The sequence below is a fragment of the Nipponia nippon genome, unplaced genomic scaffold, assembly GCF_047370975.1.
Source record: "Nipponia nippon isolate SJK-2023a ecotype South Korea unplaced genomic scaffold, ASM4737097v1 scaffold_6, whole genome shotgun sequence".
NCBI lineage: Eukaryota > Metazoa > Chordata > Aves > Pelecaniformes > Threskiornithidae > Nipponia > Nipponia nippon.
In genome coordinates this window covers 8,646,880-8,659,016 of record NW_028262380.1, presented here as the reverse complement: position 1 = coordinate 8,659,016, position 12,137 = coordinate 8,646,880, and the positions used below count along the sequence as shown (strand labels likewise).

General features: G+C 42.9%; 1 protein-coding gene across 3 annotated transcripts in view; it reads left to right on the top strand.

Annotated features, from left to right (window-relative positions):
- Window positions 1-12,137, top strand: part of FAM53A (family with sequence similarity 53 member A) — a 76,453-nt gene that overhangs the window by 24,893 nt on the left and 39,423 nt on the right. For 2 of the 3 annotated variants that reach the window (XM_087737798.1, XM_087737799.1), the window contains exons 3-4: window positions 8,371-8,425; window positions 10,728-11,530. In XM_087737798.1, the coding sequence (XP_087593924.1) occupies window positions 8,371-8,425; window positions 10,728-11,530 (858 nt within the window). The remainder of the gene's footprint in view (window positions 1-8,370; window positions 8,426-10,727; window positions 11,531-12,137) is intronic. The other variant, XM_087737800.1, reaches the window with a different exon arrangement.

Here is a 12,137-nt window from a genome sequence, read left to right as displayed (position 1 = left end):
GAATGATCTTGAGCTGATTGAGGATTAAGACTACCCTTTCTTGCCTGGGTTAATGTTAACCCTTATCAGTTTCATGATACCTTTTACAGTGCATCTGCACAAGTGCTCGCCGTTACAGTGCAGCACAAGTAGATAAAATAGCTGGGGAAAAGCTATTCTGTAATGCAGCTCATAAATAAGGGTTATAAAAGAAAGAAAGAATAGCTCTTTCAAAGCTATTTACCTGTCAGGTAGCCAAGCTGGGCATAAAGACGACATGTGCAGGACATAGTACACTTCTTCATTTGTGTAAGCTGTATGATGACCAAGTAGCTTTCTTTACCCTTTGCCTGAATATGTTGTAAAGTACTGGCTGTAGCTTCTTTTACTGCTCTGTTAAATGACATGATAATTTTCCAAGCTGGTGTAATTTCACTTGGCCAGTGCATGCTCAGTTATATTGCACAGTCTTGTGCTGCACCTGCCTTCAGGAAAAAAAAACAAATGATTGGGTTTCCTGCTGTAAAAAGCTTGGGACAACCTTCCTGCTTCATCTCAAGTGGTTACTGTAGCTCACAAGGTAGAATAGTATCGCTGGTTGGTTGACTCTACCTCACTACAGTGAGATGTTCTGTGGGCTTATTATGGCTTTCATGAGTTGACAGCATCATTAAGTCAAATAGTTGGTCTCTAGTTCCTTGAACATAGTTCTCTTGAGTATTAACTTAGGAGTCTTGAGAGTTTTTCTGTATGTTCTGGCTAAGCTTGCACTTTTTTGATATTCGTGTTAGAAGCTAGTATTGGTTTGTGAAGTAACAGTGTGTGAGATGCAAGACTTTAAGGTGTGGTATTAAAGAAATACGAGCATCTCCAGACAAGTGTTTGTGGAAGGAAGAAGCTGTACTATAAACCCCTTCTGTGCATGTAGGTTTCGGTTATTTTTAATTTTTATGAAGCTGACTTGTGCTGAAAGACTTAGAATTGGGCTGACTTCCTTGGATGGAAAGCCACTAGCTGAAAGACTTGAAGGCTGAGTCTAAGATGTGACTTAATTACTTCTTCACATTCTGAGAAAAGGTCAAATGCTTCTCCTTACTACTTTCTATCTAGTCATATTTGGAGGATATTTGGTAGAGAGATGGAGGTCTGGCATGGCCTGTTCAAACAATGAAAGTCACATCTGTATGGTGGTGGTTAAATTAGTACTTGAATAGTAAACACTGGCTTTCCTGTCATTTGGGAAGAATGCTGATAAATTGGAGGAATTCAAATATACTTGGAAACTGGAAAAAGTGCCTTGAAATTAAAGAAACTAATTTTAAAATTATGAAGATCAAGAAGTCATTCTGAAAATCATGAGGAGGGTAGCACAGGCTGTGAAGTTCTTAATGTAGTAGATTGGAGTGTATGTAGAAGAATAGCCAGAAATAGTTTTGTTACAGTTGGGTTTTTGCTAGCAAAGAACACTTAAATTAGTCATGTAAATTATAATTCATTGTCAGTCTCACTTGAGTCCCTCTTCCATTTACTCGGTTCAAGACTAGGTGTCTTTTTAAGTGAATATTTTAATGAAAGAGCAGCTGCTGAGACTCAGTAAACCAATTTAAACTTCCAGTGCTGTCCTAAATGTCATACCACGCAATTCCTTTCCTTTTGAGCATAGTCTCTCCAAATGCACAAAAGAGATTCTACTTTTGAATAAGCATTTCAAAAGAGACCCGCTTTCTTGCATGAAGCAAACAATTCCAACCTTAGGTGAAACTTGTAGTTTCGTTGTTTTGTGTGTGTCTATCTTTAAAATGTGCTTTTCTTTTTTCCCTCTGGAAAGCTCTCAAGAGGTATCAGAGCTTGGTGGCTTTTTTAATGTCTGTTCAAAAAGCAGTAGTTGGAAGACGGACATGCGTGACCTCTTCAGTTTCCTCTTCAGGAAAATGACCTTGTTGAATACTTTGGCCTTATCCTCTGTGTGAAGGATATCTTCCTTAGAATAGCAGACTTCCCTGTCCAGGTTCTTAGCAACTGCAGTCTCTTCTTGAGTATAATCATTAAAAGAAGAGCTCTTCATTTCGGAAGCTTCAGGTAAATGATAGCACAGAGGGAATGAATGGGGGAGGGTAGAGCGTAGCCAACTCAGGAGAGCTGATAAACTGGTTCAGTGCCCTCTTAGAGTAATATCTAGTGGGACTTCGGCCATGTGCTGTATAGATAAAAATATAAAGAACCTTCCTCCTGGAAACAATTTACAGCCCAATAGAGTCTACTTAATTTTGGACTTGCAAGCATCATTAAAATACACTAACAGATAGTGTTCCCAAGTATTTTTTACTTTCATTTATAGAAAGCCAAGTATATATCATAAAGGAGATTATTTACTTACTCTCCCTTTAGTCACCCCTTATTTCAGTGCCTTGAGCTTTTACTGGAAATGGTGCAGGTTACTGTCCCTTTTCTGCATATGATGTCATGTGTGAGATTCTTAGTGAGGGGTTTTGGTCTCTATCTCCAAAGAATTAGCACTTTCCTGTAACTTAACAGGATTCTGTATAAATGATCACTTCAGAGAACAAGTTGTAGTTGTAATATGTCTGCTTTCTCATAGAACTGAGCACTGACAGGCTGGAGAGCTGCCTGGCAGAAAAGGCCCTGGGGGTGTTGGTTGACAGCTGCCTGAACATGAGCCAGCAGTGTGCTCATTGGCCAAGGCGGCCAGTGGCATCCTGGCTTGTATCAGGAATAGTGTGGCCAGCAGGACCAGGGAGGTGATAGTGCCCCTGTACTTGCCATTGGTGAGGCCGCACCTCGAGTACTGTGTTCAGTTTTGGGCCCCTCACTACAAGAAGGACATCGAGGTGCTGGAGCGTGTCCAGAGGAGGGCAAGGAAGCTGGTGAAGGGTCTGGAGCACAAGTCCTATGAGGAGCAGCTGAGGGAGCTGGGGTGGTTTAGTCTGGAGAAGAGGAGGCTGAGGGGAGACCTTACTGGTCTCTTCAGCTACCTGAAAGGAGGCTGGAGCAAGGTGGGGGTCGGTCTCTTCTCCCAAGTAACAAGGGATAGGATGAGAGGAAATGGCCTCAAGCTGTGCCAGGGGAGGTTTAGGTTGGATATTAGGAAAAACTTCTTCCCCAAAAGGGTAGTCAAGCATTGGCACAGGCTGCCGAGGGAAGTGGTTGAGTCCCCATCCCTGAAGGTATTTAAAAGCCGTGTGGATGTGGTGCTTGGGGACATGGTTTAGTGGTGGACTTGGCAGTGCTGGGTTAACGGTTGGACTTGATGACCTTAAGGGTCTTTTCCAACCTAAACAATTCTGTGATTCTGTGACTTCACTAGAAGCTGATCAGAAACAGCTATAAGGATGGGGTTACTGTCTGCATTACAAACATTGCAGTCATTCTCTGTAATACAGGTAGCCTGTGTGTATGTGATCCCACTTTTTCCATGCCCCCCTTGAAAAATGCTTTCAGTGCTTTGTAGCCGTTAAAGATGTAGTAATTTAGTCTCTACCTCATGGACAAGGCTTTTTAAGGTGGTTAAAGTTCAGGTAACTAACTCAGGCATTCATGAAGAGGACCTTGTTAAAGATGCATTTAGCTGAAAAATATGTTAAAACTAGATATTAATCTAGTAATTGCTACATGGGATTGTCCTTGAGGTTCTGTTCCTTCTGAGCATCTAAGATCTCAGCCTGTGTGAATAGTCTTTTAAACATCTCTATTATGTTATGATTAAGTCATTCTTATTGTCCTTTTACATGTGGTTTAAGATACGTTAGCTTTAAGACTCAGACATGGAATTCTGTTCCAAAAACGTATTTTCCTTAGCTGTTACCTGATAGTTGATGAGGTTGGTATTGCCTTTCATTTGGGGAAAGTTGGAGAGGGAGGAATTTGCTGAAAAACCTTATATTTAAGTCTCTTTAATTTGTATTTCTCCTTTAGGGACAGCTGCAATGTAACTGTTATTATCTTAATGTGCTCTTGTGTTCTATATGGTACCTTAGTAGCTGTTTAGAGTAAATGATTGATACTAGTTTTTTTAAATGTCTGCTATATAACTCGCACCTACAGTTATGAAAAGGAAACTAGTAAAAGTGACTGCTGCTTCTGCTGTCAAGTTGCAGACTTCAGATGGTTTGAATAGGGCTAATTAACTGCAAATCTGATGGAAATTAAAACTTGGACTTCTGCTGTTTACTTAACCTTCTTTAAAAGGAAGTTATAAACATATCTACAGGTGCAAATGTAAAGGAAAAATCAAATGGTTTGTCTCATATGCAGATGCTGATTTAAAAAAAGGTTAAAAACCTGATTGCTGTCCTGTCCTATGGTCACGTAGGAATTAGGGCTTCTCACCGCAAAAAGGTGGCGGGATCAATAGCCCGACTGAATTGCATCTACACCAATGCACACAATATGGGCAACAAACAGGAGGAGCTGGAGCTGTTGTGCAGCAGGGAAACCATGACATAGTTGTCATCATGGAAACATGATGACTCGCACAACTACAGTGCTGCAATGGATGGCTATAAAATCTTCAGAAGGGATAGGCAAGAAAGGAGAGGTGGTGGGGTAGCCCTGTATGTTAGGGAGTGTTTTGACAGTTTAGAGCTTGATGTGGTGATGATAGGATTGAGTGTTTATGGGTAGGAATCGGGGAAGACCAACAAAGCAGGTATCATGGTGGGAGTCTGTTATAGAGCCCCAACCAGGATGAAGAGGCAGATGAAATATTCTATAAGCAGCTGGGAGAAGTCTCATGATTGTAACCCTTGTTTTCCTGGGGGACTTCAACTTACTAGATGTCTGCTGGAAGTACAGCACAGCAGAGAGGACACAGTCTCGGAGGTTCCTGGAGTGTGTGGAAGACACTTCCTGACCCAGCTGGTGAGGGAGCCGGCTGGGGAAGGCACCCGCTGGACCTCTTGTCTGTGAACAGAGAAGGCCTGGTGGGTGATGGGATGGCTGGAGGCTGTCTTGGGCACAGCGATGACGAAATGACAGAGTTTTTGATTCTTGGAGAAGTAAGGAGGGAGGGGGGTCAGCAGAACTGCTGCCTTGGACATGAGGAGGGCAGCCTTTTCCTGTTCAGGAGCCTGGTTGACAGAGTCCCTTGGGAGGCAGTCCTGAAGGGCACAGGAGTCCAGGGAGGCTGGGCATTCTTCACGAAGGAAACCTTACAGGTGCAGGACTGGACCGTCCCCATGTGCTGAAAGACGAGCTGACGGGGAAGAAGACCGGCCTGGCTGAACAGAGAGCTTTGGCGGGAACTCAGGGGAAAAAAAGGAGAGTTGATGACCTTTGGAAGAAGGGGCAGGCAACTCAGGAGGACTACAAGGATGTCATGAGATCATGCAGGGAGAAAATTAAAAGGGCCAAAGCCCAACTGGAACTTAATCCAGCTACTGCTACTATAGAAACATTTTTTTATTGTCTTTTAACACATTAGAAACAAAAGGAAGGCTAAGGAGAATCCACATCCTTTATTGGATGCAGGGGGGAACATAGTGAAAAATGCTGAGGAAAAGGCTGAGGTACTCAATGCCTTCTTTGCCTCAGTCTTTAGTAGTCAGACCAGTTGTTCTCTGGGTACCCAGCCCCCTGAGCTGGAAGACAGGGAGCAGAATGAAGCCCCCATAATCCAAGGTGAAATGGTTAGTGACCTCCTACACCACATAGACACACACAAGTCTATGGGGCTGGATGGGATCCACGCAGGGGTACTGAGGGAGCTGGCGCAGGTGCTCACCAAGCCACTTTCCATCATCTATCAGCAGTCCTGGCTAACCGGGGAGGTCCCAGTTGACTAGAGGTTAGCAAATGAGATGCTCATCTACTAGAAGGCTGGAAGGAGGATCGGGGGAACTACAGGCCTGTCAGCCTGACCTTGGTGCTGGGGAAGGTTATGGAGCAGATCATCTTGAGTGCCATCACGCCGCATGTGCAGGACAACCGGGGGATCAGGCCCAGTCAGCATGGGTTTATGAAAGGCACGTCCTGCTTGGCTAACCTGATCTCCTCCTATGACAAGGTGACCCGTTTGGCACATGAGGGAAAGGCTGTGGTTGTTGTCTACCTGGACTTTAGTAAAGCCTTTGACACCGTGTCCCACAGGATTCTTCTGGAGAAACTGGCTGCTCATGGCTTGGACAGGCGTGCTCTTCGCTGGGTAAAAAACTGGCTGGATGGCCAGGCCCAGAGTTGTGGTGAATGGAGTTAAATCCAGTTGGCAGCTGGTCACAAGTGGTGTTCCTCAGGGCTCAGTACTGGGTCCAGTTCTGTTTAGTATCTTTATCAATGATCTGGATGAGGGGACCAAGTGCACCCTCAGTAAGTTTGCAGATGACGTCAAGTTGGGTGGGAGCGTTGATCTGCTGGAGGGTAGGAAGGCCCTACAGAGGGACCTGGACAGGCTGGATGGATGGGCCAGGGCCAACTGTGTGAGGGTCAACAAGGCTCAGTGCCAGGTCCTGCACTTCGGTCCCAAGAACCCCATGCAATGCTACAGGCTTGGGGAAGAGTGACTGGAGAGCTGCCTGGCAGAAAAGGACCTGGGGGCGTTGGCTGACAGCTGCCTGAACATGAGCCAGCAGTGTGCCCAGGTGGCCAAGAAAGGTCGTCCCCCTGTACTGGGCACTGGTGAGGCCACACCTCGAATCCTGTGTTCAGTTTTGGGCCCCTCACTACAAACAAGAAGGACATCGAGGTGCTGGAGCGTGTCCAGAGGAGGGCAAGGAAGCTGGTGAAGGGTCTGGAGCACAGCTCTGGTGAGGAGCAGCTGAGGGAGCTGGGGTTGTTTAGCCTGGAGAAAAGGAGGCTGAGGGGAGACCTTATTGCTCTCCACAACTACCTGAAAGGAGGTTGTGGTGAGGTGGGGGTCGGTCTCGTCTCCTGAGTGACAAGCGATAGGATGAGAGGGAATGGCCTCAAGTTGTGCCAGTGGAGGTTTAGACTGGATATTAGGAAAAGTTTCTTCACTGGAAAGGTAGTCAGGCACTGGCACAGGCTGCCCAGGGGAATGGCTGAGTCTCCATCCCTGGAGGTATTTAAAGGAAAGGTAGACGTGGTGTTTGGGGACATGGTTTAGTGGTGGGCTTGGCAGTGCTAGGTTAACGGTTGGACTTGATGACCTTAAGGGTCTTTTCCAACCTAAACAATTCTAAGATTCTATGATCCTTTCATCTGTCCCATTACTTCCTGTCTCTAAAACAATAATGGCAAGGGAACATTACCGTAGCTTAGCATTTGTGTCTTGTACGTGGGCTCAAGGATATAAAGTTGTCACTAGCACTCTGTGTTGCTGTAGAGCAAGAAAGGAAAGCTTTGTAGCCCAAGGATGTTTGTTTAAAAATTGACTTTGTATCTGGAAAGGAAGTGTATGTACAATGCTATCTTCTTTGGCTATACACAAAAAACAATGTTCACATAAAGTGTGTTGCTCTCTTTTTAAAGCAGTCTTCCTCCCCATCCTGAGGTGGTGATGGGGGAATAAATAATGGCCCTTGGGCGCTGATGGAGCCTTAAGCCATTTATAACTCCTTTATAGGAGGCTGGGTAGCAGGCTCCATTCTTTGTCTGGGACCCCTTAAGAATGCTTTTGTAGTAATATTCTTCTAGGTAAAATTAGTTAAGAAAATGGAAAACATTCTGCATACAAACTTGTCTCACAGTGCAGATGCTACTGACAAAGCATAATTAAAATTCTCAAACCCTTTATGTACAAACTTTGTTTTAAGCATGGCTTTTACTTTGTTTCTGAGTAGTGAACCATCACCAATAAACTGTGATTTCAAAAGCTGTTAGTCTGCAAAAGATGATTTTTGGATAGGAAAGATTTTTTAATGGCTTTTGTACTTTAAGAAATAAGAAAACATCTTGCTATATTGATTCTTAAGAAAATGTAAAATACTAGTAAAGCCTGACCTGAGCAATGTTCATTCTGGGCACCCTTAAGAGTTTGTATATTTAATTTAGATAAAGCTATTCCTGTCTCTTAGTTTAAGGTGAAGTGTTTTACTTTTTACCCTTAAGATTGAAAATGGAAACCCAGTTGTCAGCCTGTAATTTCCTCTCCGCTGAAATGAGAATTGGATCAAAGCTTTTTCATTAAGTGTGAATTATCACTCTTAATTTTGCAGTTTATTCACATGGGGTAGTGTTGCAGCTCCTGAAACAGTTTGATACTTAGCAATATATCAGAAAACATTGCAAATAGTTGGATGCCAGAGGTTTTATTTCGAAAGATCAGCTGTTCAGGAATTTATTCAAGATACCCAGTAAAACCCCATCCTTTTAAAGACGTTGCTAAATGCACATATAGGGAAACTGAAAACTGCATGCCGTTTCCTTGAGGTGTATGCTCTTTCACACAGTTAAAACTTTTTTTCTGATTGATTTCAGTACTCATCTGAGAAGCTGAACAAAAGTGGCAGCTTGTTCCCTTTCGAAATCAACGGTAAGTTCTTCAGAAACCTTAGCTGTGTTTTACTGAGGTAATTGGTATAGTAAGCAGCCTTTCTTTTGTAAATAAGGTGAGGGGGATGGAGCATGCTGTTGTAGAGCCTGCTGGTTTAAGCTGGTCTTTGAACAATACTGGGAATAGCTGGTTGTTAGTTTTGTACTTGTGATCTGCTTTGCATAGTAAAAGCCCTTGTAACACATTTTTTTTTTGGTTCAATATCTGCTATGGTGTACAGAAGCACAGCAATGCTGTTTTTCATGCTAAATGTATCTTCAGGTTCCTTAGCTAGCAGAAAGCTCTTGCATCTTTATGTACCTTCTTACATGCTTTGCCACACGGAATATCCAGTGTGATGCAAACCAGAAGCTGAAGTCCAGTGCCTTCATACAAGTGTTATTTGCTTCCCCCCTAACCCCCCCTATGTCCTATTAGAATAAGAGTAAGTTGTATCTAGCAAAAACAAAAATGCCACTTATTGCTATGTAAAATCTGTACTGCTTTATTAAGGGATGGACTTGAATTTTTGCATGTTTTGTCATGTCTTTAAGCATGGAGGATTTTTATTTGCTCAGTGGGATCCTCCATAAAATGTGAATCTTGGTTTGTGTGAAGTTCCAAAGGGAAATGGTATTTTATCTTAAATACCGTTAGCATGTAAACAATTAAAACACATGTGCAACTCTTGACTTTTTTTTACAGTAAACTTTAAACCAACCCCTCAGCCTGGGAGAAAGCTTCCAAAGGATTTTTTTTTAAAAAATCAGGCCAGTCCAAGCTAGCAAATTGTCCTACAGTAGATGCTAGGAGTTTCAAACATTATCTGGATCCCATTGTGTTGGCTATTTTACTTGCATTGAATTATGGATGGTCCCTGCCTTGAAGAGCTTACATGCTTAAGGCAAAGCACAGTATGTGGTTGTACCCATCTGAAAGAATGGAGGAGGAAGGACAGAGGAATTCTAATAAAACATGTTGTTTGAATAGGCCAGCTGTCTGCACAGTTAAATGATTTTGAGACAATAGGGTGTTCTTTAAATAAGATCCAAATAAACAGGATAATCCATGACATACTTTAGGCATGGAACATGTACAACTATTAGGGTTTGCAACTTTTAAAGCTACTCAGCAAATCTTTTACCTGTTGATTACTCTAAAGCTTAGTTTAGACAGCCAACTATAAGAATATACAAGTATTTAATGTTTAGGCTATATCTGGGTTCTTAAAATAGGCGTAGGGAAAAAACTTGGTATTTTAAATAGTCTTTCTTTAAAGCAGGGATAAGTGAAACTTACTTGGCTAATTGGTTTAAATTAGCAAATTTTCTAACGAAGCATGAAGCACTGTTAACTGGCCAACAGTTTTGCTGCTTTTCAATTTGCAAATCCAAAGTCTGCTGCAGTTCTTCTTACACTTCATTGTATAATGTGGAGGAACAGCTGTAAAATGTGCAGAATGTTCTGAAAGAAACGCTTTACAAAAGAGTGAGAGGCTTCGCTGGCAGACTGCTTTTAACCCAGCATTGCCACTTCAGATGAGAAGTTGTGCGCTATGGGTTACGTCTGTATTCACAGTAAAACTTGGAGGAGGTTCTTAAGGGATACTCGCTTTATTTTATGCATTGAATTAAGATTTTTTTTTTCCCTACACTTTGAATATGAGCAAAAAATAAAAGGAAGCAATCTGCAGTCTGATTTAACTTTATACTGTTCTAACTTAAAGTAAAGCTTTTCACACTGCAGAATGTGAACGCCTATCTCGGAAACTTTTCTGTAGTAAGGTATTCTTGGTAGAAAAGCCTAACAGCCAAATGAAGGACCGTAGTCTATGAAGAGATTATTCTGGTCTTTTATTTAAAAAAAAAAAAAATTCCCTGGTGGGTTCTCAGATTACTTGTTAATCCATTTTGGTTGTACCTTAGGTTGTTCACTGTTAACAGGTTTTAATTGTGGTATGTGCTATGCAGTAGGAAGCAGGTAAGGAAGCTGCCCCTGTTGCTCACTAAGAAACACAGTGCTGTAATCTTTCAGTGTACAGAAAGAAGCATTAACAAGGTACATATATCCTGGAATGCCTGGATTGGCTCCTGAAATACTTTGGTCTTCATGTTTTTGGAATTTTCTACGTTTGTTAAAATGAGTATGTAACTATATAGTGTGAAATTTTGATTAAGAGCTGGGTATTTGTGGCTCATCCTTCTAAGCTTGACTTTGATTCATGGTTTTACATTAAATTAGGTTTAAAACAAACTGTCTTTTTCCTTTGCGTCTTTCACCTGTATCTTTCTTTTGTTTTCAGAAGAGAGTCCTTGGAAAGCTTTAAATGGGGGTTGCCCAATCCAGACTGACACAACAAGGAATTCGGCTTACCCTTTCACAGTGTGTCCATTCAGCACCAGCACTGCCAGTAATGGTAGTCTGCAGTGGCAGCAGGAATCTTCCAGTACATCTATGGTGTCAGGATGGATAAGTGAATTAAACCTTAACGAAAACTCGGGTCAACCCTTGGCACCACCAACGAAACGCCATTGTAGGTCCCTCTCTGAGCCAGATGAGCTGGCTCGCTGTCGGTCACCGTGGAAGCCTGGCAATTCAAAGGTTTGGACTCCTGTGTCAAAGAGACGGTGTAATAGTGGCGGTAGCGCTACCTTGCAGCGCTGCAACAGTCATGGAAGTGCGACCTTACAGAGAAGCACAAGTATCAGTCTGCCACAAAACATACTCTCACTAAATAACGTCTTCACTATCACCAGCTTCAACACATCACCAGTACCCAGACCTTCCTCTGCCAGCAGCGGGTTTGTGGACAGTAGCGAGGGCAGCACAAGCTCGAGTACCCGCTGGAATTCTGGAGGCCCTTGTGACTTTAACCCAAGGCGCCGCCTCTCCCTCTCCCAGGAGCACATCACCGAGACGGGAAATCTCTTGCCTTCAGCCAACAGCACTCCCACCTCCACACCCGAGCTCAGCCGGCGTCAGGGCTTGTTGAGATGCCGCTCTCAGCCTTGTGTTCTGAATGAAAAGAAAAGCCGGCTAAAGCGCAGACGGGAGGAGGATGTACGATGGAACAGACCATCGTTAGACTTTTTTAAAATGACACGGGTGAGATTTTACTTTCCTCAGTGAGTGTGTGAAGGGAACTCTTGCAGAAACGCTATTTCTAGATAAACTGAACAAATTTATAGTTGTTAGATTTGCTTGTGTTCTTGTACTGATTCATATCACCTTCAGCAGTACAGCAGGCTGCTTGTACTTGCCAGTGCTCTACCCTGTAGCAACTTACTTTTTGCTCCCAAAGCCCAGCTCTTGAAGTCCAGTCTACTTGATATAAAGAGCTATAAAAGATGCTTGAAGCAGAGGGCAAAGAAAAATGGCTTGTTTTTAAAATGCAAGGAAGCCATGGGGAAGGGGTGTAGACAGGGTAGCAAAAAAGTTATGCCACTGCGTTCCCAGACAACAGCGTGCAATGATTTCTAAGTCATCTTGGTGCAAATCTGTTTGGTTAAGCCTCTCCTTACAGTTTGAGTAATTTCATAAAGCTAAGTAAGAGCAAGCAAACCCCTATATAAATGAATTAACTAAAACTGCTAATAAGTAGTCAGAAATAGAAATAGTGTTCTAATATGGCAACGGCATATGTTCCAGCTCAATGGAGGGAGAGGTGTTTTTACTCCAGTTATTCAGAATTCTACTTTTGTCCTCGTGTGAG